The 25,428-nt window shown below is 34.4% G+C and overlaps 1 protein-coding gene across 1 annotated transcript in view; it reads left to right on the top strand.

Annotated features, from left to right (window-relative positions):
* Positions 1-25,428, top strand: part of NRK (Nik related kinase) — a 134,620-nt gene that overhangs the window by 78,548 nt on the left and 30,644 nt on the right. Inside the window, exons 10-19 of the mRNA XM_011958335.1 lie at positions 3,555-3,633; positions 4,704-4,879; positions 6,521-6,584; positions 7,012-8,167; positions 11,032-11,139; positions 13,586-13,653; positions 15,432-15,526; positions 18,062-18,159; positions 19,205-19,569; positions 20,758-21,094. Coding sequence (XP_011813725.1) covers positions 3,555-3,633; positions 4,704-4,879; positions 6,521-6,584; positions 7,012-8,167; positions 11,032-11,139; positions 13,586-13,653; positions 15,432-15,526; positions 18,062-18,159; positions 19,205-19,569; positions 20,758-21,094 — 2,546 coding nt within the window. The remainder of the gene's footprint in view (positions 1-3,554; positions 3,634-4,703; positions 4,880-6,520; positions 6,585-7,011; positions 8,168-11,031; positions 11,140-13,585; positions 13,654-15,431; positions 15,527-18,061; positions 18,160-19,204; positions 19,570-20,757; positions 21,095-25,428) is intronic.

The following is a 25,428-nucleotide window of genomic DNA, read 5'->3' as shown; positions in this document are numbered from 1 at the left end:
GACACCTGTGGAGATCATGTTACTTCTGCCTGTATTATAGTGCCCCCAAATCAGCAAAGTACCTAAGTTGGGTGAATAAAAAATTAATAATGGAAAATGTTAAAATGTAAGAAGATTACATATGACACACACATAAAATTGAAATGATACTGAGGGGATGTGGACTATTCCTCATCATCTCCTGATTATTTCTGTTTTAGAAACATACTTAGATTATGTTAAATTGAGCAGCAGCAACTAATATTTCATATTAGTATTGATGATGCATGGATTTGGTTAGGATACATGCCTGCATTGAGTAGCATCTTTTTTCCATTTTTTCTGAATGCTCCTTACCATGCCTTTTCGGAAAACCAACTTTCTATATTTTGCAGTTTGTACTTCCTGGGTCACCTTTGTTTGTTTTAATTTTTTTTCCATTCCGAAATATTAAGTTATGGGAAAAAGTATTGGTGAGCAAACTCACAGGAGTGCAGAGAAGGAGTTTTGCACAGATTACACAAATGGCAAGCTTCTTACAAAAGATAAGTGAAGGCCAGGAGATTTGGAACTCACAAAGAGAGAAAATAGGGCTGACCTGCCTGGATCAGTAATTGGAATAGTACAACTTTGGTCGAGAGCAGCCCTAAATAGCCTCCCTACTAAAACATTTATCTTTTATCGGTGTCCTTTATTGCCTGGAATATTAATTTTGTGTGGAAATAATTGTCATCAGTTTAACTGCAGAAATCCTCCAGATTATAATTATTTTTTCCATGGAAAGGCCATCATAAGGGATGGCCTTCCAAAGTACCAATTATCTGATAATATCCTCTGAGTTCCAGGTAACAAAATTCTCTTCCTTTGGTCTTCCTTTGGTGAGTCTTTTCCAGAGAAGTAAAGAGAAACAAAGAATAATTTCTCCCTGACAGGATGCCATAGGGCATGTGTCCCCAACCTCTGGGCCACACAGCAGGAGGTGAGCAGCAAGCAAGTGAGCAAGCATTACCACCTGAGCTCTGCCTCCTGTCAGATCAGCAACAGCATTAGATTCTTCTAGGAGTGGGAACCCTATTGTGAATTGAGCACACAAGGGATCTCGGTGGTGCATTTCTTATGAGAATCCAACTCGTGCCTGCTGTTCTGAGGTGGAACAGTTTCATCCCAAAACCAACCCCCTACCCCTAGGTCCATGGAAAAATTGTCTTCCACGAAACTAGTCCCTGGTGCCACAAAGTTTGGGGACCACTGTTGTAGTGGCTCGAGAAAGACAGAACTGGACACTTGTAAACCAGGAACCCCTTCAGTCCCTAGGTTCTGGGTAGAAATTCAAATAATATGGGGACCTTTAAACCGAGGCCAGAACATTTATAATAATCATCCAAACATCAGAGTATCAAAGCCTAATTTTGAATAGATGTAGTTTTTAGTCTCTATCTTTTATAGAAAAGATCATCTGTGCCAGGAGGAGAAGTGGGATAGGATCAACAGTTAACCCTGACACCCCTTTCTTGGTAAAGCTGTACACTGGTCAACTTGCCTTAACCTGGACCATATTTTCCCCTATTTTGCATTCTCCTTGATATTGTAGATCATTTTAAATATCCTCAATGTTGCTTCTTTATAGTCCTACTTCTATTCCTTGTAGTGTGGCTCTCTCATACCCCATATCTTGAGTGCATTGTGGCTCAGATCTACCCCTGTCCCATCAAGAGGCCTATTCCTTCAATATTCAGAAGATTCCCTCAGATCTCAACATGTGTTAAGAATAAACCACGTTATTTAACCTAATTCAAACTAAGCCCAGTTTAATATGTGTCCGACCCTTCAAGAGATAATGTGATTTTTAAGAGAGGCTTGCTATTTCAAAGGAATGAGCCTCTAATGATGAACATTTAGGTAGTGTCATGAGATATGGGTTGGAGGGGGCAGTTACTGACATTACTGAAATTAGAGTATATAGGAAACCATAAACAGCTACTGTTTACATAGCTCTTGTACCCACCCTATGCTCCCTTCCTTTGTGAACTTTTCCTTTCTGTTAAAGAAAACTTACCTAGTCTGTGTCCTAGCTCTTGACCCCTGAAGATGTTGTCAGTGGACTGACTGTTGCTTAGATGTTAATAAATGACAACTGTTTAATATTGTACAAACTCACTTACAATAAGTTTAAAGGAGAGAACCTGGAGACTGATTGGACATAGTAAAAGAATAAAAAGGGTTGAATATGATCCTGATATTTTGTGCTTGGAGCTAATTCTGTCTCAATTATAAAAATGCACGTTCTATTAATTTATACCCATGTAATTGAAAACAAAGCTTGGCCCTTAACTGCCTTTGTATAGCCCTAATAAAATCACTCTGTGGAGTTTTTGTCTACTACTATGAAAGGCCAGTTTGTCACTTTAGGTTTTTCTGAGGATGTGTTTCGGGAGAGAAAGGATGGCTCTATCAAGAATCATTAATATCAAATTATCCTCACACACACTTGTAATGTTAGATGAAATTGACAGTATGGCTCTCCACTGGGGATATTTTGCACTGCCAACTTTCTTTAATCAAAACGCAAGAGGAAATAAGTAAAGTGAGGCATATTTGAACACTTATAGGAAAAACCAAAATTCCCAAACCAATGAAGTAATTAATTTATATAGCACGTATTGGAATAGGTTTTTATTTTTATGCCTGTGTGTATGAAACAGAGAATGAAAGTCCAGTAATTTGGCACAGTCTCAAAGTGCCATAGAGTCAACATCTTTGTTATAATATCAATAGCTGATATTTATTTAGCATCTACTACATGTCAGATACTTTTGAGGGGGATTTTTAAAATTATTTTAAAAATGTTTGTGCATCCATAGTAGGTGTATATGTTTACGAGGTAAAGACACTTTTACTTGTAAGTTGCTAATTAATCCTCATGACAATTCTTTGAAGGGATTCCTCTTGCTACATTTCCTGTTTTTCAGATGAAGAAACCAAGATACAGATAGATTAAGTAATTTGCCCAAAGTCACAAAGGTAGAGCTAGGTTTGAACCCAGATGTTCTTACTCTAGGGGTTGTATTCTTAACAGTTGCACTCTACCTATTTTTTTTCTAGAACCCTCAGCTTCCAAAACAGATTCTTCTAAGCTTTCTAGACTACTAAATCATTTTTCTTTATATATTATTGTACTAAGCTAGTAGTTTGGTTGAATTTTTCAGTCTATAATTGCATATTCCAATTTTATAACTAAATACCTGCAATACAAAAACATAGAGGTGTGCTTGCTTCACTTTCAGTTAACTTTTCTAGATGTAAATTATCAACTATACATTTCAAATATTTTGTCTAGTTTACTCTTAGTTTATCCTACTTGGTGGTAGTGAAACTTGAGAATCTTATATATTGCAACATTGCGTTAAAACAAGTTTTTCTTTTTCTTTTGAAATACATTCTTTTGTATCTATTTGTCACTTAGTGTTTACTCAACATAATATGTGAAAGATCACTGAGAATGCCCTCTGGAATGAGGAGTGCGTTCTTTAGTTACCCTTCTCATTCTTTCTAAATTTATCTATTTCCCTTTGCAGCTCTGTGTAACCTTCAACCCTTGGAAGCTCTCTTCGTTATTTTGCGTGAATCTGCTCCCACAGTCAAATCCAGCGGATGGTAAAGATGAATGTCTTGATCTCCTAATTACATTGACTTGACATTTTTATGTTAGCAAAGAAGTTTTAATTCATTTGGTCAGTCCTGCTCCATCATCCTTGTTGGACAATATTTCCTAAAATCTAATATCTTAACCGGGAGGTCTAAATGACCAGTTTTCATTAAGAGGTAGCTAGCCAACTCTAAATAAGTAATATCCTCTATAGTATTTTCTGATGATATTACTCTACTGCCATTAATGGGCATGTTCAGTTGTTTCCCCAGTAATAGGATGAACTGTTGGCAACTATTTGTGAAGTTTCTTGTGGTGCTTATATAGGCAGTCAGTTATATGCAGTCCTGTTGATTAGTCCTTTAAACTAAACACACACAGACCTAGAGCAGAAGACTTGTTCTCCCAGGGCACTTACATGCCAGCTAAACTTGGGAGTACTTCTCTCTGAAGCTTGTTGATCTTGTACCTGAAACTTTTGTTTATTATTAGTTTTTATTGCTTTCCCTGGTAGAAGTGGTGACTGTGATTTGATTGCTAACATTCTGCATTGAAATTCAATTTAACCCTTTCCATGGATTCAGTTTATATGGCCACATCTATTTTCATGGGTCATTTTACAAGATTAGTTAGTCCTGGTGCTTTTAGCACCCTCTTTTTAGATCATTATATTCATTCCTCTGTAGTTAAAACTGCGTATAGTCAAATGAAAAATACAGAGTATGACTGCTGTGGGCCGATCAATCTAGTCTTGCAGACTCATATATCACATTAACTATTTAATCATCATATCTGCTCTTGAGTTTTTACCAGGTACATACAGTTAACTCATTGAAATTTCTACTGTAATTTAGATGGAATATGCTATTGACTACTCTTGCTTCTTTTTCTGAGGTCTAAATGGCCTCACTTTATAATGTGTGTTGCCAAACTGCAGGATATTTATCAATTGAAAAGACAGTAATACCTAAAGGCAACTCTCTCCAAATATGATTTTCAGAGACACATGTGGGTGGTGGTGGGAAGAGGTCTGGCAGGCCTGAGAACACATTTTTTCTCTCTTTGACTCATTTTTTAGGTCCCGTAAGTTCCACAATTTCATGGAAAAGTGTACGATAAAAAATTTCCTGTTTCGTCCTACTTCTGCAAACATGCTTCATCACCCATTTGTTCGGGAAATAAAAAATGAACGACATGTTGTTGAGTCATTAACGAGGCATCTTACTGGAATCATTAAAAAAAGACAGAAAAAAGGTAGAATCTGTGAAGTTTTATTTTATGAAATGAATATTCAGAATTTATTCATGTATTGTTTCCAGGAAAAAATATTTGTTTAAGAATTAGATTGAAAGGGAAAGTTCTGAGGCCTTTGATATTTAATTTTTCCATTAATATGCCATGTGCTCTTATTTGATTATCTCTTACATGCGTGTGTGTGTATGTGTGTGTGTGTCTGTGTGTGTATAGTTACTAATTCTTGCCAGTTTCACCTGACAAATGTTCATATTTACGAAGACCTTGAAAGCATCCAATAAAATTTTGTGATATGCCAATTTTAAGTAACTAAATAAAATAAATAAAAGATAAAATGTTAAAAAATATATCTTACTGTTTTTTTCAGCTGACATTTTGACTCTACAAGAGATAAATGGATTTGTAATTAACCATTTATTGACTGCTAATTTTGAAGTAGTATTTGTGCACCATATAAAGCTTGTTTTATGTACTAAATCCAAATATAAAATATAATTAAAGGAACTAATTTATACAAATAAACATAAACTTCTGTCTATTAATAAAAGTGAACTTCTATTAAAAATGGCAGGATTTGCAGTGAGCCAAGATTGTGCCACTGCACTCCAACCCGGGTGACAGAACAAGATGCTGCCTCAAAAAAATAAAAATAAAAACAAAGGTGCCTGAATGGATTTTCACCAAGTCCAGAAGCAGCCCCTGGGAAGTTCTAACTTTATATGTTATGTTACATATTCCACATTTGATTTTGCAGACCATAGGCAGAGTTGAGAGTAACAATGGAATGTAAAAGGGAAAACTTGTAAAAGCAGGCATCCTCAGATCAGCTGTGGGATTGACTGCACTGGGACTTGTTGTATCTGTACATGTATCATGTTTTGAGGCAAGGAGCAACAAGTTAATTTATTTGCCTGTGGTAATGAAGTTCTTGAACCAACATTACAGAGGCCAGCCATTTTCAAATGGGATCAGGAAAACCACACATCTACTTGGTAATTTGCTAATTTCCAGAGTTGCAAAATTTTCGAAATGTTACCTGTAGGAAAAGTTCCATGTATATGGAAATTACGCTAAATATATAAATATAGTTGCTCTAAACATTTTAATACAGGAAATTCAAAAGAAAACTCTTGTTTGTAAGCTTCTATATTTCAGTAGTCGTAGTACAGCTGATAGGAAAGAAGCTGAAAGTTTTCAATGTGTTTAGTGTAAAACACAGAATTAAGAATTTGCCTTCTCATTGAAAAGACCAAATATCAGTTTCAAGCCATAAAGTCCTTACATCTAGAGCCCACAGCTTTAAGTTATGCTCACCATTATTTAGAGTTTCTCTTGTCTCATTCTCCCTTTGTTCCATTCTCTCTTCTTTCTCTTTAGAATTGCAGAAATCAGATTGCCAAATTTTCTTTTCTCTGTTCACAGAAATTAATCTGCATGCAATAGCTATATTGTGCTGCAAAAGTAGGCCTAGAAACTAGAATATGATCTACATCACAAACCAAGTATGTTTGAAGGGCTACCTTCTTGCCCTTGTAATTCACTCCACATCCTGAGAAGCAGAGGGAACAACGTGACTAAAGTGGATAACATGCTTATCTGCTGACTGTTTATGCATTATGTTTTTCTCTTTCATAAAAAAAGGAGTACCTTTGATCTTTGAAAGAGAAGAAGCTATTAAGGAACAGTACACCATGAGAAGATTCAGGTGCGTTCCACAAATTGCATATATAATTTGATGATAGCAATTCACATAAGGCAGTTGATTCCATACTGTTGCCTTTGACTCAGAAAGACTTAATTCTTTCTGATACAACAAATAACAAATCTCTGTTTTTAAGAGATATTGAGTGAAAATGTGAGGAGAATTCTTTATTACTACCCAAAGACTCCTTAATATCTGGCAAGTGAATGATCAAGTAGATATCAGATTTCATTAATAATTGAATACATTAGTAATACAAATGTTACCTGCAGAATATTTCAGACATTAAGGGAATGATTTCGGAAAGGTTTACTGAAGATATCTTCATTGCAGAAAATGTCCATCTTTTAAAGTAAAAACAATGCCCCTGAATGGCTCCATTCCACTAAAAATTCTAATTGTATGCCAATAATTTGTGTGTTTATTTTAGAGGGCCCTCTTGCACTCATGAGCTTCTGAGATTGCCAACCAGCAGCAGATGCAGACCACTTAGAGTCCTGCATGGAGAACCCTCTCAGCCAAGGTGGCTTCCTGATCGAGAAGAGCCACAGGTCCAGGCACTTCAGCAGCTACAGGGAGCAGCCAGGGTATTCATGCCACTGCAGGCCCTGGACAGTGCACCTAGGCCTCTAAAGGGGCAGGCTCAGGCACCTCAACGACTACAAGGGGCAGCTCGGGTGTTCATGCCACTACAGGCTCAGGTGAAGGCTAAGGCCTCTAAACCTCTACAAATGCAGATTAAGGCACCTCCACGACTACGGAGGGCAGCCAGGGTGCTCATGCCACTACAGGCACAGGTTAGGGCACCTAGGCTTTTGCAAGTACAGGCCCAGGTATCCAAAAAGCTGCAGGCCCAGACCCAGACATCAGAACCACAAGATCTGGACCAAGTACCAGAGGAATTTCAGGGTCAAGATCAGGTACCCGAACAACAAAGGCAGGGCCAGACCCCTGAACAACAGCAGAGGCACGACCAGGTGCCTGAACAAGAGCTGGAGCAGAACCAGGAACCGGAACAGCCAGAGGTACGGGAACAGGCTGCCGAGCCTGCACAGGCAGAGACTGAGGCAGAGGAACCTGAGTCATTACGAGTAAATGCCCAGGTATTCCTGCCCCTGCTATCACAGGATCACCATGTGCTGCTGCCACTACATTTGGATACTCAGGTGCTCATTCCAGTAGAGGGTCAAACTGAAAGATCACCTCAGGCACAGGCTTGGACACTAGAACCCCCACAGGCAATTGGGTCAGTTCAAGCACTGATAGAGGGACTATCAAAAGACTTGCTTCGAGCACCAAACTCAAATAACTCAAAGCCACTTGGTCCGTTGCAAACCCTGATGGAAAATCTGTCATCAAATAGGTTTTACTCACAACCAGAACAGGCACGGGAGAAAAAATCTAAAGTTTCTACTCTGAGGCAAGCACTGGCAAAAAGACTATCGCCGAAGAGGTTCAGGGCAAAGTCATCACGGAGACCTGAAGAGCTTGAACTCTCAGATTTAGAAGCCCGCAGGCGAAGGCGCCAACACAGATGGGAAGATATCTTTAATCAGCATGAGGAAGAATTGAGACAAGTTGATAAAGTAAGAATTTTTGATATTTTTACTCTGAGTCAAAAATGAGGAGAAAATGTGATAGCTCATGCTGATGATTTTTCTCAGTAAAACCAAATGAAATAAATATTCCTTGTGTTCCACAGAAGATAAATAATTTGTACTTCAAATGAATTTTCCTGAAATTTCTAGATGATTGTGACTAAATATGAGAAAAATATTTTTCAATATCTCTACTGAAATATAGCTTTAATTATTAGTTTTCTGTCTATTATTCTTTATCCAATCAAGTGTCAACAAATGCGCATTTAAAATTACTATTTTGGATCTTTAAAAATTACTTTCATAACTTAAAATTTCAAAGACAACTCATCAAAAATAAGCACAAAACAAAATTTGCTTTTGTTGCTCTAACCTTTAAGTTAGTTTATTCTTTTTTCCAATAGAATGCTGAACTATACTAACTGAGTGAATTACACTCATTTTTGTACTACAGGATGTTTAAATCAAGGTTAAAATGAGAAGGCAAAGCAGTTTCCAAAATATTTTGTATATGGTTACCATATTTATGACTTGTTTCACTAATGTGCTGCCCGTTTTACATAATTAATCAATTATGTGGCCTCACAGAACATGAAACAATTTACAAATTATTCTCTGTGTTATAAGACCAACAGGTTCATATGCCCACTGCATAGTAACAGACCAAGTACACATGCATCAGGGATGCAGCAGGAGAAGAGTTTAATGATCAGCAGGGCATGGAGTGAGGAGGTGGGGAGGAGACCCTCAAATCCATCTCCTGGAGGAGTTATGGGTTGGCGTTTTTAAGGGGATTGTAGAGGGTGAGGTGCTGGATAATTGGAGTTGTTGATTGGTCAGGGTAAGGTTGATGGTCCTTGACATCATCGGGATGTGGAAACTGCATTTTTTGGTGAGTCAGCCTCTTGTGGGGTCCTTCAGACCAATTGGCGTCAGTGGGGTCCTTCAAACCAGTTGATTGACAATAGTTTCACTGGTATGCAAGACCTGAAAAAATATCTCAAAGGGAAAACAACATTTCATAATGTTCAAGTTGTTATCTACAGAGCAGTCAAGTTGTTATCCTTCAAACCAGTTGATTGACAATAGTTTCACTGGTATGCAAGACCTGAAAAAATATCTCGAAGGGAAAACAACATTTCATAATGTTCAAGTTGTTATCTACAGAGCAGTTAAGGGGAATGATGATGTTGCAACAAGGTCTACGTGATTCTAGGAAAATACACAACAAACATCTATTGAGGAAGGAGGTCAGAGAGCAAGCTGACCTAAAGATTAATGCTAAACGTGCTGCAAACTTGGTATATTTTTTTCCTCCCCTCTCTTCTTCTGTGATTAATTTTATAAATTAATAAGGGTGGTTTCATCTGTACCCTTTAGAAATGTGGAATATAGTATGTCAAACTCCATTTTATCTAGGAACAGTCACTAAAACGTAATTGTTTCAAAAATCATTTAATGAAAAGTGAATATGATTTTCCTGGAGCTATTGAATTTAATCTGGTAGGTCTAAACTGATAATGAAGAATTATGGGCTTGATAACAAATTAATGAGGTTAGATAAGATTAGGGGAGCAGTTGTTTTCTAATACTCCCCACATCCATTTGTGTAAAAGGAATCATTGTGATGATCCTAATTTATACCCTTTTATCCATATCTATTTACCTAATAATAATCGTTGCAGTAATTACAAATGAATTTTATCTGAGTATCTACATAAGAAATTCTTTGAGTTTGTGCACATTGAGCCAATTAAACAAATGCTAATTTGTTGACATGTTTAACATGAGAAAAGGTAGGAGCAGCAAGAGAAGCAAGGCCCAAAAGGGAAAATGGATGTCTAGCTCTCAGAGAAAAAGGGAACTATAAAGAGCAAGAAACTAGATGGAGAAAGGGGAGGTTTAAGTCTAGAATGGTGACATTTGGCAAAACTAGCTCATCTAAAACGCTAATGATTATTTTCGATGAGCCCTAGTAATCAATTAGATCTTATGGGTTTCACATTTATGAATAAGACTTTCATTGATCTCGGAAAGATTCAGTGATACCAGCATGGCACATACTTATTGTCATTTATTGTTTTAAACATACATGTTGAAAGCCATTCTAAATTTTTTAAAAGTCAATAAATAATAGTTACCAGTCTCATGACTCTAGGCTCTTGTACAAGCATTTATATCTTTATATGTGGTCATTGAAGAAAATATAAAGGAAAAGAAAATTAATGATAATATAGTCGAAGTCACAGATCTTTCATAATACCTGAAATTTTATTAGAGTTGAGAGACGTAGGTGGGTGCTTTAAGTCACTAGCAAGAAACAAAAAAAATGCATTTTTATTAATCTTTCAGTTGAAGAGATAATATTGATTGGACTAAAGGGGAAAACAGTTTCCTAAACTCCTAGAGCTCAATTAGGGAGAAAGATCTTCCAATGCTCAGGAAGACCAAACTTTGAAGTTATAATAGCTTGCTAAATGTGACAGTAAGTTTGGTGTTATGAGTTAATCAAGTTTTAGGCCACAGATTCTTAACCTGGACCTTGTAGATGAACTTCAGGAGGTCAGCAATCCACCAGAAAATATATATAATAGGCGTGTCTATATGCAATTTTCTGTGGACAGTCTATAGCATTTCTCAGATTCTGAAAGGGATCCAGAACCAAACACTATTAGAAACTACTGGTTTAAATCATTTTTAGTATTTGGATATTGTTCTTTTAAATTGTGTATTGTTTTAAATTATATATTATATAATACATATGAACAACTCAGCATTAAGATGATGAAGTTGTTCCTATCACTTGCATTTTAACAACAATTAAAACAGTTACTTTCCTTCTTATTTCAAAGGACAAAGAAGATGAATCATCAGACAATGATGAAGCATTTCATTCGATTCAGGCTGAAGTCCAAATGGAGCCATTGCAGCCACACATTTCAAATCCTAAAAAAATTGAGGTAAATTTTTCAACATGAGTTGTTATGACATTAGTAAGAACCTAGAACAGTGGTTCTAAAGCTTTTTGGTCTCAGTGTCCCTTTATACTCTTAAACAATGAGGACCTCAAAAAGCTTTCATTTACTACATGGATTGTGTCATATAATATTTAATTTATTAAAAGTTAAAACTGAAAAACATTTGAAATATTAATTCATTTAAAAGTAATGAAACTACTACATGTTAACATAAGAAACACATTTTTAATGAAAAACCTGTATTTTCCCAAAACAAAATTTTAGAGAGATTGACATTGTTTTACATTTTTGTAAGTCTCTTAAATCTATCTTGCTTAATGAAAGACAGCTGTATTCTCACATGTGCTTCTGCATTCAATCTGTTGCCATGTGTTGTTTTGGTTGAAGTATACGAATAAAAGCTAGCTTCTCTCACATAGGTAGTTGGAAAGGGACAATTTTCATAGATTGTTTAGATAATTGAGTAAATTATTGAATAATATACCAAAACTAGAGAAGTGGAATCTAAAACCATATCAATGAAATGTTGTATATTCAGTTAATAATAAAACTCAATTTGTCTATCTTATGCTATAAATAGATGTTTTGTTTTATGCATGATTTTTAACTTCATGCATTGGTCAGTTGGAAAATATTAGTTCACTTTGTATGTAGATCTTCCTAGACATTTACACGTTTCATTATACAATATCAAAAAACAGCATTTGTTAATGTTACCATCAAGTACATCATAAAAGTTACTGAATATTGCTAAGTTGTCAAATGCTTGGTAGCAGATATGTTTGAAAATTCTAATTTTCCTTTGCAAGCTCAAATTTTATCATTGCTAAATTGTAGCATCTGTTTTTTCCCCTTAACTTGACAGGCTTACTTTATTCATTAAAAATAAAATGTCTACCAAATACCCAGAGTTTGAATAATCACAGTTTGTCAGTCTTTCTTTAAGCAAAAGTATTGTACATGAAAAATGCTGGCAGTTTCAGTTTGTAACACAAACACACAAATATTTTTCCTTGATTAGCTCTGGTCTGGGATGCAGTTTGTGACAGGGTCTGGGTCATTTAATCTGTGTTTTGTTTTGTTTTGTTTTACAATTATAAGAATAATTAAGTTAGTCCTAGTGTCCACTTTGACTTCTGTTTTCATGACTATGTTTGTAGTATCCTATTTAGTACATATATTGGTGAGGCCAGAGTTGTAGGTTTTCTTGTCTAGACAAGGTAGCATCATCATCATAGCCAGTATTCCTAATAGCCAGCCATCTAAAACAATCTTTTTGTAGATTAATAGTAGGGTCAATAAACTTCCAAAGATCAGCTTCATAAACCAAAAGTCCCAGACTGGGTCATATGATACCAATTATATCAATTGAAAGTGGAAAAAAAAAATAGGCAGATGCTTACCCTTACCTACCTGTCTCTCAGAGTGTAGAGAGAGCCTTGATAAGTCACTTCATAAAGAAAAAATAATGTACTAAGGCTACTCTAGTTTCTAGAAAGTATAGAATGAGTTTGTCAGCATGAATATGCTAGATTAAAAAAGTAACACACTTAAATTTCCTTTTTAAAGAATCTAGTATGACTGCCTTATTGCATGTCAGAATGACCTATGTTTGGGGCAGCTGAAACTTCTTTGAGTAGAAACTTGGTGATACAAGACTTAGTGAGGCAAGACAACATTCCCTGGCCCTGTCTACCAATGTTGGCAGAAAGTAAAATTCCCCCATTGATGGAAGCTGGCTTATTATATGCACCCTTTCTTGAGTATTTGGCTATATTCAATGATTGTATGATTAGTAAAATGCAGATTAATCTATTTAGAGTTGAAACAGTACTTGGAACACTAATTATGATAGTACAGTCAAATTGTAAAGCAGAAAAACATACTTTCTTAAAGATGGGACAGTTTTGACTAGAGAGATTTTAATGAAATGTATGTATGTGTGTGTGACAACTTTTGAAAATCTAGGGTTAGCATAAAAGGATGAGTGTGTAAGAATTAGAACTGAAATTCTGAGTGAGAAGTTTAAACTTTATATAAAAAGCAATGTGATAACATGGAAAGAACATTAAATTAGACGTTGGGAGACCTGCATTCTGATTTTAGATGCTCCCTTGACTTGACATGAAATTCTTAGAAAAGTCATTTTTCCTCTTTAGGCTACAGATTCCTCAACAATAAATTAAGATTTTGATTATATGAGCTCCAGAATCTGTTCCTATACTAAAGATCAAATATACCATCAGAAATTATGGTTAAGCAAGTCTAATGTTTTAAGTAATTATAAAATAGAATCTATTTATTAAAAATATATTTTATGTTAGATTTTAGGAAAATATATATGAAAACAGGCATTTTTCCACAAATTAACAGCTCAGAACAACTTATGATCAAGAATTCTACTGAAGTATTGCATTGTGTCTTTAAGGTTCAAGAGAGATCCCCTTCTGTGCCTAACAACCAGGATCATGCACATCATGTCGAATTCTCTTCAAGGTATGTGTCTTTGATTTCTATATTAAAATTATTCATAATTATCAAATGGAAAATTAAAAATTATTTCATTGATACTACATTTTGTGAAGTCAACTAAAATATCCGTGACAACATCATCACCATTGACTTTCTTGGCCCACATTTAAAACCTTAACTGCAATGATCCATTACCTATATCTTTCATATTTGGTCATACTTCAGTGTCTGTGATATTTAGTTTGATAAATAGATGGCAAGATTCACAATTTTAAAAAGAAACAATAACAATAAATACTTTGACAGTATTCAATTAGTAGTCGATGATAAAAAGATATGAAATTTCAAGTGAATTTTCATACATGTGCTGCATGATAAAACACACACACCAATTATCTTTAACTTCAGAAGCTAATGCCACAGAATGGGTAAGCCTAAAAATGTCCTATAGTCAAAATCAAATCTAAAACTCAACATTATATAAATAAAATATCATATATAATGTTGACACCAGTCACTGTATTTTTTAATCTTTGTAATATTGATCTTCAGTAATTTTCAAAGTTCACATTCCATATTTTAGATATTGTGTGCATTCTGTTATATTTGAAAACCAAATTTTAAGGTAGATTTTTAAAGAAAATCACACCCTCTCCAGCCCCAACTCACAATAGAGAGAACTTAGCCTATATTGATTCAGTTAGTAAATATTTATTGAACACTCACTATATTCAAGATATTGGACAGTATGGTCAGATGGCATACAGTTAATGTTATGTAGTATGTATTTTCCTGCTTCATTACTTTACAAAACCACACACAATTATGTCTTCAGATTTAACTGGAGTGCAGAAATCTTGAAAAATTGTAAAGCAAGACTGGGAACTTTCTTTTTCTCTGCACTCAATGAATGGATTGTCATGGTCGATCTGACCTCAAAGGAAAGAAAGCAGTTTAGTTTTGAGTAGTTGGTTTTGGTGTCATGGAACATGACTTTAATAAAATCCAATATAGAAAATCCATACTTGATGTTAAACGCAGAGTAATTGTTCACCTTACAAAAGGATTTTGAATTTATGATTAACAAATACATTGCCTTTAAATATAGTTGAATTTATGAAGTTAACGTAAATGAAACTCAAGTCTTTCCTGAAATTTGCGGCCATGGAAAAAATTTTGTCTGTTCCAGGCCTAAATCAATAACCAAAGTCCTTCCCATATAGAAATACCAAAATAACTGTAAAATTTAGCAGCACTAGTCCAAAGCAACTCTCTAAATATTCTTTAAATTTGAATAGTAAGAATGAAAGTGCTCTATTTGTCTGTCAGTGTAGCTATTTAAATCAGGAATGGGACGTTAAGAACATGAATTTCAAGCATTTAAAAATCTGGATAATAACAATAGAATATATGACATAGCAGTAACTTGTTTATTATGTTAAAATACTCACATACACTATAAGGTTATATTTATTGCTGTGTTACTCAAGTAAAAATATTGTCTGAATATTAGCTTTAAAAGCTTATAGAAATTTTTAGAAATTAATATATATATATAAAGGAAACATACACTCTATGGAAACATATTTTTTCTTATTTTGGAAATCATTACTCTATTCTACACAAAATAGCAAGTTTGGGGGAAAATGGAAATTGGAAATTATTACTTAAGCTATACTTCTTTTTCAGTTTGATATATACCCATATGTTTAAACAGAACTTTTTGTTGGACTTTATGTTGAGTTACACATTCCCTTTATGAATGTTAGGACATGGCACATGCTTTTCTGTCTTTTCATTAGCGTTCTTCAGCGGTCTCTTTTGGAACAAGCTCAGAAGCCCATTGACATCAGACAAAGGAGTTCGCAAAATCGTCAGAATTGGCTGGCAGTATCAGGTGATTCAAAGCACAAAATTTCCGTGGGCAAAAGACAGAGCTACTGTTTAACAATTTATATTTCAGAAGTCAAGGAAGAAGAATTTCAAGAAGGAATGAATCAAAAGTGTCAGGGAGCCCAAGTAGGATTAGGACCTGAAGGCCATTGTATTTGGCAATTGGGTGGTCAGTGGTGGCCTTTAAGAAATGGAAAACAATTTTTCTGAAATTTCTTCTTTTTGTTGGATAGCAGTTAGGAATTTGTCTAAGGAGGCGGGGAGAGTCAACTTTATTAAGTTTCTATAACACATAAGAAAAATATGGTAAAGGAACTTGAGAGAGGCCTCTCCAGCAGTTTAAAATTTATAGGTAGCAATTAGAATACTGTATGGAGGGGCTGTGAGTGTGTGTTTCATGTATCAATTGGTTACTTCACCTCTCCAAAATAGGACAATATCTCATAAATATCCCTAAATGTTACAGAGTGACGATTTTACTCAAAATACATGAACAATTAATCTATCAAATCATAGAAAATAACTTCAAAAGTCGTGATGTGAATTTCAAAAAACTATTTAAGATGTGCTTTTGAGAGAATTTAAATGAATTATAGATTTGTGAAATATTAGGGTAAACAAAGCCAAAAGTTGTGTCATAGATCATGCAATCTGGCATTATCCAGTTTTAAGCAATCCAGGTAAGTTAAGCAAGGGAAAAATGGCTGATTGAGTCTCTGAGTCATATGTAAAAATGTAGCATACTTTTTTTTTAAATGTTAATAATAAAAATGATACGGATGTACTTCACTTTTTGAAAAGTGAGTATTTGAAGATCAAAACTTAAAAACATATTATTCTTCTTAAGTGACTCAGAGGAAGGCAGAATTCTTTTAAATAGCACTGTCCTCTCATACACAAACACTATGTTGTGAAAATTAGATAAGCCTGAGTGAAAAGCACACTTTTAAAATTTTTTCCCCAAAGTCTTTTCTTTCTGGCTTGACTATGGCTAATTTTACTAATACTGGGCAAACAACTAAAAATTTAAGGTTTATTCATGTGACGTTTTTGAAATAAGGAAACTCTGGATTAGATCCCAAAGCAGTCATAACATTGATAGAAGGGAGAAGGCATCTGTGCAGATAATAGCTAAATGTCTTTTCAGTTCCAAAATTCTTTTATTTTATTGTTTATGCTACACAGACCATTTGATATTCCCATGAAATTACATGCTTCATCATGGAGGAAATCTCAGAGCACCTTACTACAAATTTGTCTCAAAATCTTAGTGCAGTCACTTGAACTTATTTGGTCTACTGACATACCAAAAGACTTAAAAGAAAATGGTTTCCTGAAAAAAAAAAAGCACAAGTACGGTAGTGCCAGAAGACGGGGGCACAAATTTTAGCATGTGTTCAGTGTAATGTTCTCAAAGGACAGCAGTATTTGCAAATATATGTCTTTTAGAGTTGCAGTATCTGTACTTTGGCTATGTATACCAAGACTGAAAATAAGAGGGACAATAGTATTTATCTTGAAAATCTACGCACGCAAAAACATTAAACAGGAAACTGAGTTTTCTCTTAGTGAAGCTTTTTCTAAGTACACTCACCCGGACCTGAATTTTGAGCATATTAAATATTCTCACTGGATTTTAATCACAGGGGTTATATACCATACCACAACCCAAAAAAAAACCTAATCTCCAAACCAGATACATTTGTATTTTAAATGGAAATATTTACACTATAGAATTGAGCTGTTCATTTTGGTAGCAACTAGCCACATGTAGCTATTAAAATAAAAAGTAAAATGAAAATTAAATAAAATTTAAAAGTCAATTTCTCAGGCATACTGGCCACATTTCAAATGCTCAGTAGTCATGTGTGACTAATGACTACTGTTAATGGACAGTTCAGATACAGAAAATTTCTATCACTGCAGAAAGTTTTGTTTTATATTGCTGCTATAGAAAGGTTCCCAGCTTTATAGAAAAGGGTGTTATCTCTTTTCAGTAGTTCACTCCACAACTGTATTGAAATACATCTGGATATATCATTGGGTGGAAATTTGTAGGGGTTAAGATTGAAGAATGAACTCTCCTCTTGAGAGTTTTGGCTAATCTATCATCTTCTAATAAATACACCGTTGGGTTTTTTTTCTACTGGTCAGTATGTGAAGCCAGTGGTACTCCCAGCCCTTCCTACTGTTGATACATTTTTTTAAAATGTGTCTACTTGGCTATCATTCGGACCATGTATCTTCTTACATAGATAGAGATATTTGGCAAGTGTACACTTAATATTGAAAACAGAGCAGCCATGTAGGTCTACAGATGGAAGAAAACTTGAACCCCTGCTAATACCCCTGAAAAGAGAATTTAAGATCCTGGCCCCATGAGAATTTTCAGGTGATATTTCCTGAATGGAATCATAAAAATGACAAAAAGAAAAAAAAAAAAACAGAAAAAAAATAAGGGATTTTACTGATACACTATACAAATGAAGGCAATGACTGTAATCACCATTGTTACTAATGTATTTTTGGCATTCCATAGAATCTTCTTCTGAGGAAGAGAGACCTGTGACTGGAAGGAGGTCTCAGTCATCACCGCCTTATTCTACTATTGATCAGAAGTTGCTGGTTGACATCCATGTAAGTTTCCATCTTAACACATTAATGTCTATTATTTTTTATTTTTCATTTGTTTTGACTTATTCTCACCTTCACTTGAGGGAAAGGTTAAAGAGTTTAGTTTTTTAATTAATATTTTAAAGATAGATTCTCATTGCTTTGTGAATACACAGAACACAAAATTTAGAAATTAAAATTGAAATGGGAAAACACTTAACCAATCAGAGAATATTTTATTTTCACATTCTTGTGTCAGTTAGAACATGTCTGGGAGAGTAGTGATAAAAAGCTATTTGTAAAACCTAATCTCAGATTGAGGGGTACGTGTTAGATGTCCAGCGTTTAATAGCAATCCTTGAGTGATGAGGCAATGCATAAATACAAGACATTTAGTAAAAAATAGAGTGTCCTCTGATTGCATAAATAAAACATCTTCCAACTCTTTGTGAACATGTTTAAATTGTTCTAATGCAGATTTTAAATTGTCCTAATGCAATGGGCTTTCAGATTATTCTATTTCAATTTTGTAATTACCTCTATGCTACCATACACACATCCCTTCCAGATTGCCCAAAAGTTGTTAAATGATACATACCATACTTAAAAGATGGATTTAGATTAATTCGCACTTTGGAAGTGTTTGAGATCCTTTAAGACAACCCATGGCACGTAAAACCAGTGCTGGGAAATTAACGTATCAATTTCAAGAGCTGTGTGTTAATCCCAATGTCAGGGCATAAAACAAAAGGGAGAAGTTACCATTTTTAAAGAGCATCAGATCACCTGTTCTCTCCAGCATCAAAAGCAAATGTCCACTCCTGAGCCGACAAATATGGGTAATTTTTTAAAGTGAGTTTATTTTGTCCTATGTGATCCACTAATAATCAGAGTCTGATGTTTGGGTTTTGACATCTCATCCTCAGTAAAATTTTGGCTCTATCTAGTGAGTGAACATTCTTGTTTCAATTTAAAGTATATTTCAAAATGTTGTCAGCTTGGAAACTTTCCAATCTAGAAGAAAATTAAAGGCTACTAGAGACTACATTAACCTTTCTTGTGCACACAGGTTCCAGATGGATTTAAAGTAGGAAAAATATCACCCCCTGTATACTTGACAAATGAATGGGTAGGCTATAATGCACTCTCTGAAATCTTCCGGAATGATTGGTTAACTCCTGCACCTGTCGCTCAGCCACCTGAAGAGGATGGTGATTATGTTGAACTCTATGATGCCGGTGCTGATACTGATGGTGATGATGATGATGAGTCTAATGATACTTATGAAGATACCTATGATCATACCAATGGCAATGATGACTTGGATAATCAGGTTGATCAGGCTAATGATGTTTGTAAAGACCATGATGATGACAACAATAAGTCTGTTGATGATGTAAATAATAGTTATTATGAGGCACCTAGTTGTCCAAGGTTGGTTTTTTAAAATTACTTATACTCTCCATGTTTTATGACTGCAGAGCCATTTGCATCTTTGGTTTATTTTCAAAATTTATTACCAAGAGATTGACTTAATTTCACTTGCATTTTGGTAAATGGTTTGATGGTCAATAATGTATTTTAAATTGTTCTAATGCAGAACATCTAATTTTGTGTCATTTGTGTATTTTAAAATAAGCATTCAAGTATTTATTAGCTTATAATTAATTTATAACTGGAATTGTCTGGATGGTTCTATTAAAATTACTGCCACTGAATCATCCTACTCTATAAAACTATACTGAGTATGAGAAAAGACAACAAAGCAAGTGTGTAACTTAACAAGCATTAAGATGAAGTCTTGGTATTTGCAAACATAGCTATTAATTTCTCAAACTTTTGTGATATCACCATATATATAATACATTTAAGATGATCTTTATCTGGTTGATTGGTGGAGAAATTACCAAGAGCTCTTTTGACTTTTTCCAACCAAAAAAGTCTATCAAGAATTCCACCATGAAATAAATTTACTCTTAGAATTATCACAGGCACATATGTTTAATTTTGTTTCCTATGCAAAAAAGAGAGCATTGACACATTTTATTAAGCTTAGTATTTTTGGCAATTAAATAACTTAGTTCCACAAGACATGAGGTCTGTATTGCTGAACTTCCTTGGTGGGAGTAGTAGACCAATGGAGTTCTATAGCAAAGCAGTCAGTACAAATGTTAGAAAATAAAGGCAGATGTTGAAATGAATACAAACTAGATATATTGCAAGAAGAATTAATCATGTTGTGGTTGAGCTAAAAACATAGGCTTAATCATTCATGTGTCTGTGAACTTGCTAATGTATGAAATAGTATATATTTAAGAAAAAAAAACTACATATTCTTCCTGCTAACCTAATACATGCACCTAACAAAGAATACAAGTTCTCTTCCCTCTGCCATCCAAATGCATCTGGGAAATTGGTGGCGGCTGTGGCATTAATAAGACTGACAAGACATAGCGGCATTTTTCTTTCCTGTATCATACCAGTAGTGTTCACATAGAGCAAAGACAAGCCTGGGCATGGTAGATATTGTATAAGACACATCCTAATTCTGCTCTACTTGCTAACTTTCCAAATGTGTTTTTATTGCGTGGGTTTCTTTCATTAATTGAAGTTTGTTATCAGGGCAAGCTATGGCAGAGATGGAAGCTGCAAGCAAGATGGTTATGATGGAAGTCGTGGAAAAGAGGAAGCCTACAGAGGCTATGGAAGCCACAGAGCCAATAGAAGCCATGGAGGAAGTGCAGCCAGTGAGGACAATGCAGCCATTGGAGATCAGGAAGAACATGCAGCCAATATAGGCAGCGAAAGAAAAGGCAGTGGGGGTGATGGAGATAAGGGAGTCATTCGAACCAGTGAAGAGAGTGGAGCCCTTGGACCCAATGGAGAAGAAAATTGCTCAGAGACAGATGGTCCAGGATTGAAGAGACCTGTGTCTCAGGACTTTGAATATCTACAGGAGGTAACGCACCATTTGAAAAGCAGATTGAACTCCTCTCATTGCAAATGTGTTTCTTCATGGGACATGTAGCATTTCCAGCCGTTCCAAATAGATTTTAATCATATACCACAAAGCCTTAAACATTTTTAATTATAGGTTTGTAGGTGGATCCTTATTACTTCTAATTTGCGTGGTTCCTATTTACTTCCAAAGACAAAAATCTCTTATTTGTTTGTCTTTATTACTCACATCACATATTTGGGGGTAGTGTCTCTTGACTCACACTTTTAAAAAATATTTTAAAAAATTAATTGACACATAATAATTGTATATATTTATGGGGTACAGAGTGATATTTTAACATATACAATTTGTAATGATGACATCAGGGTATTTAGCATGTCCATCACCTCAAACATTCATCATTTTCTTGTGTTGGGAACAATCAATATCCTCTCTCCTAGCTATCTGAAAATATATAATGAATTATTGTTAATTATAGTTATCCTATAGTACTATAGAATATTAGAATTTATTTCTCCTATCTAGTCATACATTTGGATCCTTTAACCAGCCTTTCTCTATCACTCTCCCCTACTCCTCTTCCCAGTCTCCGGAAACCACTATTTTACTCCCTAGTTATGTGACATCAATTTTTTAGCATCTGCATATGAGTAAGAACATGTGGTTTTTACCTTTCTCTTCCTGGTTTATTTCACTTAACATACATTGAGTCCAGGTTCATCCATGTTGCTGCAAATCACAAGATTTCATTCTTTTTTATGGCTAAATAGCATTTATTTCTGTACATATGTCATGTTTTCTTTATCAGTTCCTCTCTTGATGGATGCTTAGGCTGATTCCCTATTTTGGCTATTGTGATTAGTACTGCAGTAAATATGGAGGTGCTGATAGCTCTTTCATACACTGGTTTCTTCTTTTGTGGAGATATGTACCTAGTAGTGGAATTATTGGATCATATGGTAGTTCTATTTGTAGTTTTATAAGGAACCACAACACCATTCTCCATTATGGGTGTAGTAGTTTACATTCCCACCAACGGTATATAAGAGTTTCATTTTTTCCACATCTTCACCAACATTTATTTTTTGTGTTTTGATAATAACCATTCTAACTAGGATGAGATGATATCTCATTGTGGTTCTGGTTTGCATTTTCCTGAGGATTCGCTATGTTGAAATTTTTTTTTCATCTATCTGTTAGTTATTTGTATGTCTTCTTTTGAGAAATGTCTATTCAAATCATTTGCCCCTTTTTTTATTATACTTTAAGTTGTAGGGTACATGTGCACAATGTGCAGGTTTGTTACATATGTATGCATGTTGGATTATTTGCTTTTATCTGTTGAGTTGTTTGAGTTTCTTATATTCCGGATTTTAACCCCTTGTTGGACGAATAGTTTGAAAATATTTTCTCTCATTCTTCAGGTTGTTTCTCCACTTTGTTGATCATTTTCTTTTCTGTGCAGAAGATTTTTAGTGTGATATAATTCTATTTGTCTATTTTTTATTTTGTTGCCTGTGTTTTTGAGGTCCTATTCTTTTTTCCCAAACCAATGTCCAGAAGCATTTTCTTATATTTTCTAGTACTTTTATAGTTTCAGGTCTTACATTTAAGTATCTAATCTACTTTGAGTTGCTTTTTTTTTTTATATGGTGAGAAATAGGGTTCTAGTGTCAGTCTTTTGCTTATGGATGTTTAGTTCCCCAGCACAATTTATTGAAGACATTGTGCTTTCCCCAATGAATATTCTTGATGTCTTTATCAAAAATCAACCACAATGAGGTCAATGAATATGTGGATCTATTTACGGGTCCTTTATACTGTTCCATTGATATGTGTGTCTGTTTTTTGGTTGCTGTTGTTTTGTAGTATATTTTGAAATCTGATATTCTGATGCCTCCAGTATTGTTCTTTTTCCTCAGGATTGCTTTGGCTATTCTAGGTCTTTTTTGATTCCATGCAAATTTTAGGATTTTTTTCCTATTTCTGTGAAGAATGTCATTGGTATTTTCATAAGGAATACATAGAATCTGTATATTGCTTGGGATAGTAGGGTCATTTTAGCGATATTGATTCTTCTAGTCTATGATCATAGGGTGCCTCTCCTTTTGTTTGTGTGTCCTTTTCAGTTTCCTTCATCCATGTTTTACAGTTTTTCTTATAGAGATCTTTTACCTCATTGGTTAAATTTATTTCCAAGTATTTTATTTTGTAGCTATTGTATATGGGGTTGCTTTTGTGATTTCTTTCTCAGCTAGGTTGTTGGTATATACAAATGTTACAGATTTTTCTATGCTGATTTGTATCCTGCAACTTTACTGAATTTGTTTATCAATTCTAAGAATTTTTTGGTAGTGTCAAAGGTTTTTCTATTTATAAGATCATCTCATCTGCAAACAGAGACTATTTGACTTCCTCTTTTCCAATTTGGATGTCTTCTATTTCCTTCTCTTGCCGAATTGCTCTGATTAGGACTTCCAGAACTAAGTTGAATAAGAGTGGTGAAAGTGGATATTTTTGTCTTATTCCAGTCCTTAGAGGAAAGACTTTCAGCTTTCTCTCATTCAGTGTGATGTTAGCTGTGGGTTTTTCATATATGGTCTTTATTGTTTTGAGGTATGTTCCTTCCATACCCAGACTGTTGAGAGTTTTTATCATGAGGGAATGTAGAATTTTATCAAATGCTTTTTTTTTTTTGGTATCTTTTAACATGATAATATAATTTTTGTGTTTGATTCCATTGATGTGATGTGTCATGTTTCTTGATTTGTGTATGCTGAATCTCTCATGTATCCCTGGGATAAATCTCACTCGATAATGGTATATAATATTTTTGATATAGCATTGGATTCAGTTTGCTAGTATTTTGTTGATTATTTTTGCATCTGTCTTCATCAGAGATCTTGGCTTTTAGTTTTTTGTTTGTTTGTTTGTTTGTTTTAATTGTTGTGTCCTTATCTGGTTTTGAGATCAGAGTCATACTGACCTCACAGAATGAGTTTGGAAGAATTCCCTTCCCTTCACCTTTTTTGGAATAGTTTGAGAATCGACATTAGTTCCTCTGTAAATCTTTGGTAGAATGTAGCACTGATGCTGCCATAGAGTACTGGACTTTTCTATGTTGGGAGACTTTTTGTTGCTGATTAAATCACATTATTCATTACTGGTTTGTTCAGGCTTTCTATTTCTTCTTGGTACAATCTTGCTAGGTTGTATGCGTCCAGGAATTTCTCCATTTCCTCTAGATTTTCTAATATGTTGCTGTGTGTTTTTCATAATAGTCTCTTATGATTCTTTGTATTTCTGTGGTATCAGTTGTGATGTCTGCTTTTTTGTTTCTGATTTTATTTATTTAGGTCTTTTATACTTTCTTGTTAGTTAATCTAGCTAACGGTTTGCCCATTGTGTTTATCTTTTCAAAAAGCCAAATGTTCATGTTGTATTTCTTCTGTATTGTTTTTGAGTCTCAATTTCATTTACTTTTGCTCTGATCTTTATTATCTCTTTATTTCTATTAATTTGGAGTTTGGTTTGTTCTTGCTTTTCTATTTCATTGAGGTGCATCATTAGATTGTTATTCAAATTCTTTCTGCTTTTTAAATGTAATCATTTATTGCTATAAACTTATCTCTTAGGTGTGCTGTGTTTCTATATTCATTTGCTTCAAATAATTTCTTAACTTCCTTCTTAATTTCTTTATTGGCCAATTGGTGTTCAGGAGCATATATTTTTAATTTCCATGTATTGTTAAAGTTTTGAATGTTTCTCTGGTTATTGATTTCTAGTTTATTCTATTTTGGTCAAAAAGGATACTTGATAATAATGTTGATTTAAAAGAATGTTTTGAGACTTGTTTTGTGTCCCAATATAAGGTCAGTCTTAGAGAATGTTTCCTGTGCTGATGAAAATAATGTATATTCTGCAGCTGTTGGATGAAATGTTCTATAAATGTCTGTTAGGTTCATTTGGTCTATGCTGCAGTTTAAATCCAATGTTTCTTTGTTGATTTTCTGTATAGATGATCTGTCCAATGCAGAGAGTGAGGTGTTGAAGTTCTCAACTATTATTATATTGTAGTTTATCTCTCTCTTTAGATCCAATAATATTTGCTTTATACATCTGGGTACTCTAGTGTTTGGTTCATATGTATTTATAATTATTATATCTTCTTGCTGAACTGATCCTATTATCATAATATAATGCCTGTGTTTTTCTCTTTTTTACATCCTTTGACTTTAACACCTGTTTTATCTTATGTAAATGTAGCTATTCATGCTTGCTTTGGATTTCTGTTTGCATGGAATATCTTTTTTCCATTTCTTTTTTTTTTT

Source organism: Colobus angolensis, unplaced genomic scaffold (assembly GCF_000951035.1).
Source record: "Colobus angolensis palliatus isolate OR3802 unplaced genomic scaffold, Cang.pa_1.0 Scaffold469, whole genome shotgun sequence".
Taxonomy (NCBI): domain Eukaryota; kingdom Metazoa; phylum Chordata; class Mammalia; order Primates; family Cercopithecidae; genus Colobus; species Colobus angolensis.
This window is presented reverse-complemented; position numbering and strand designations above follow the sequence as displayed.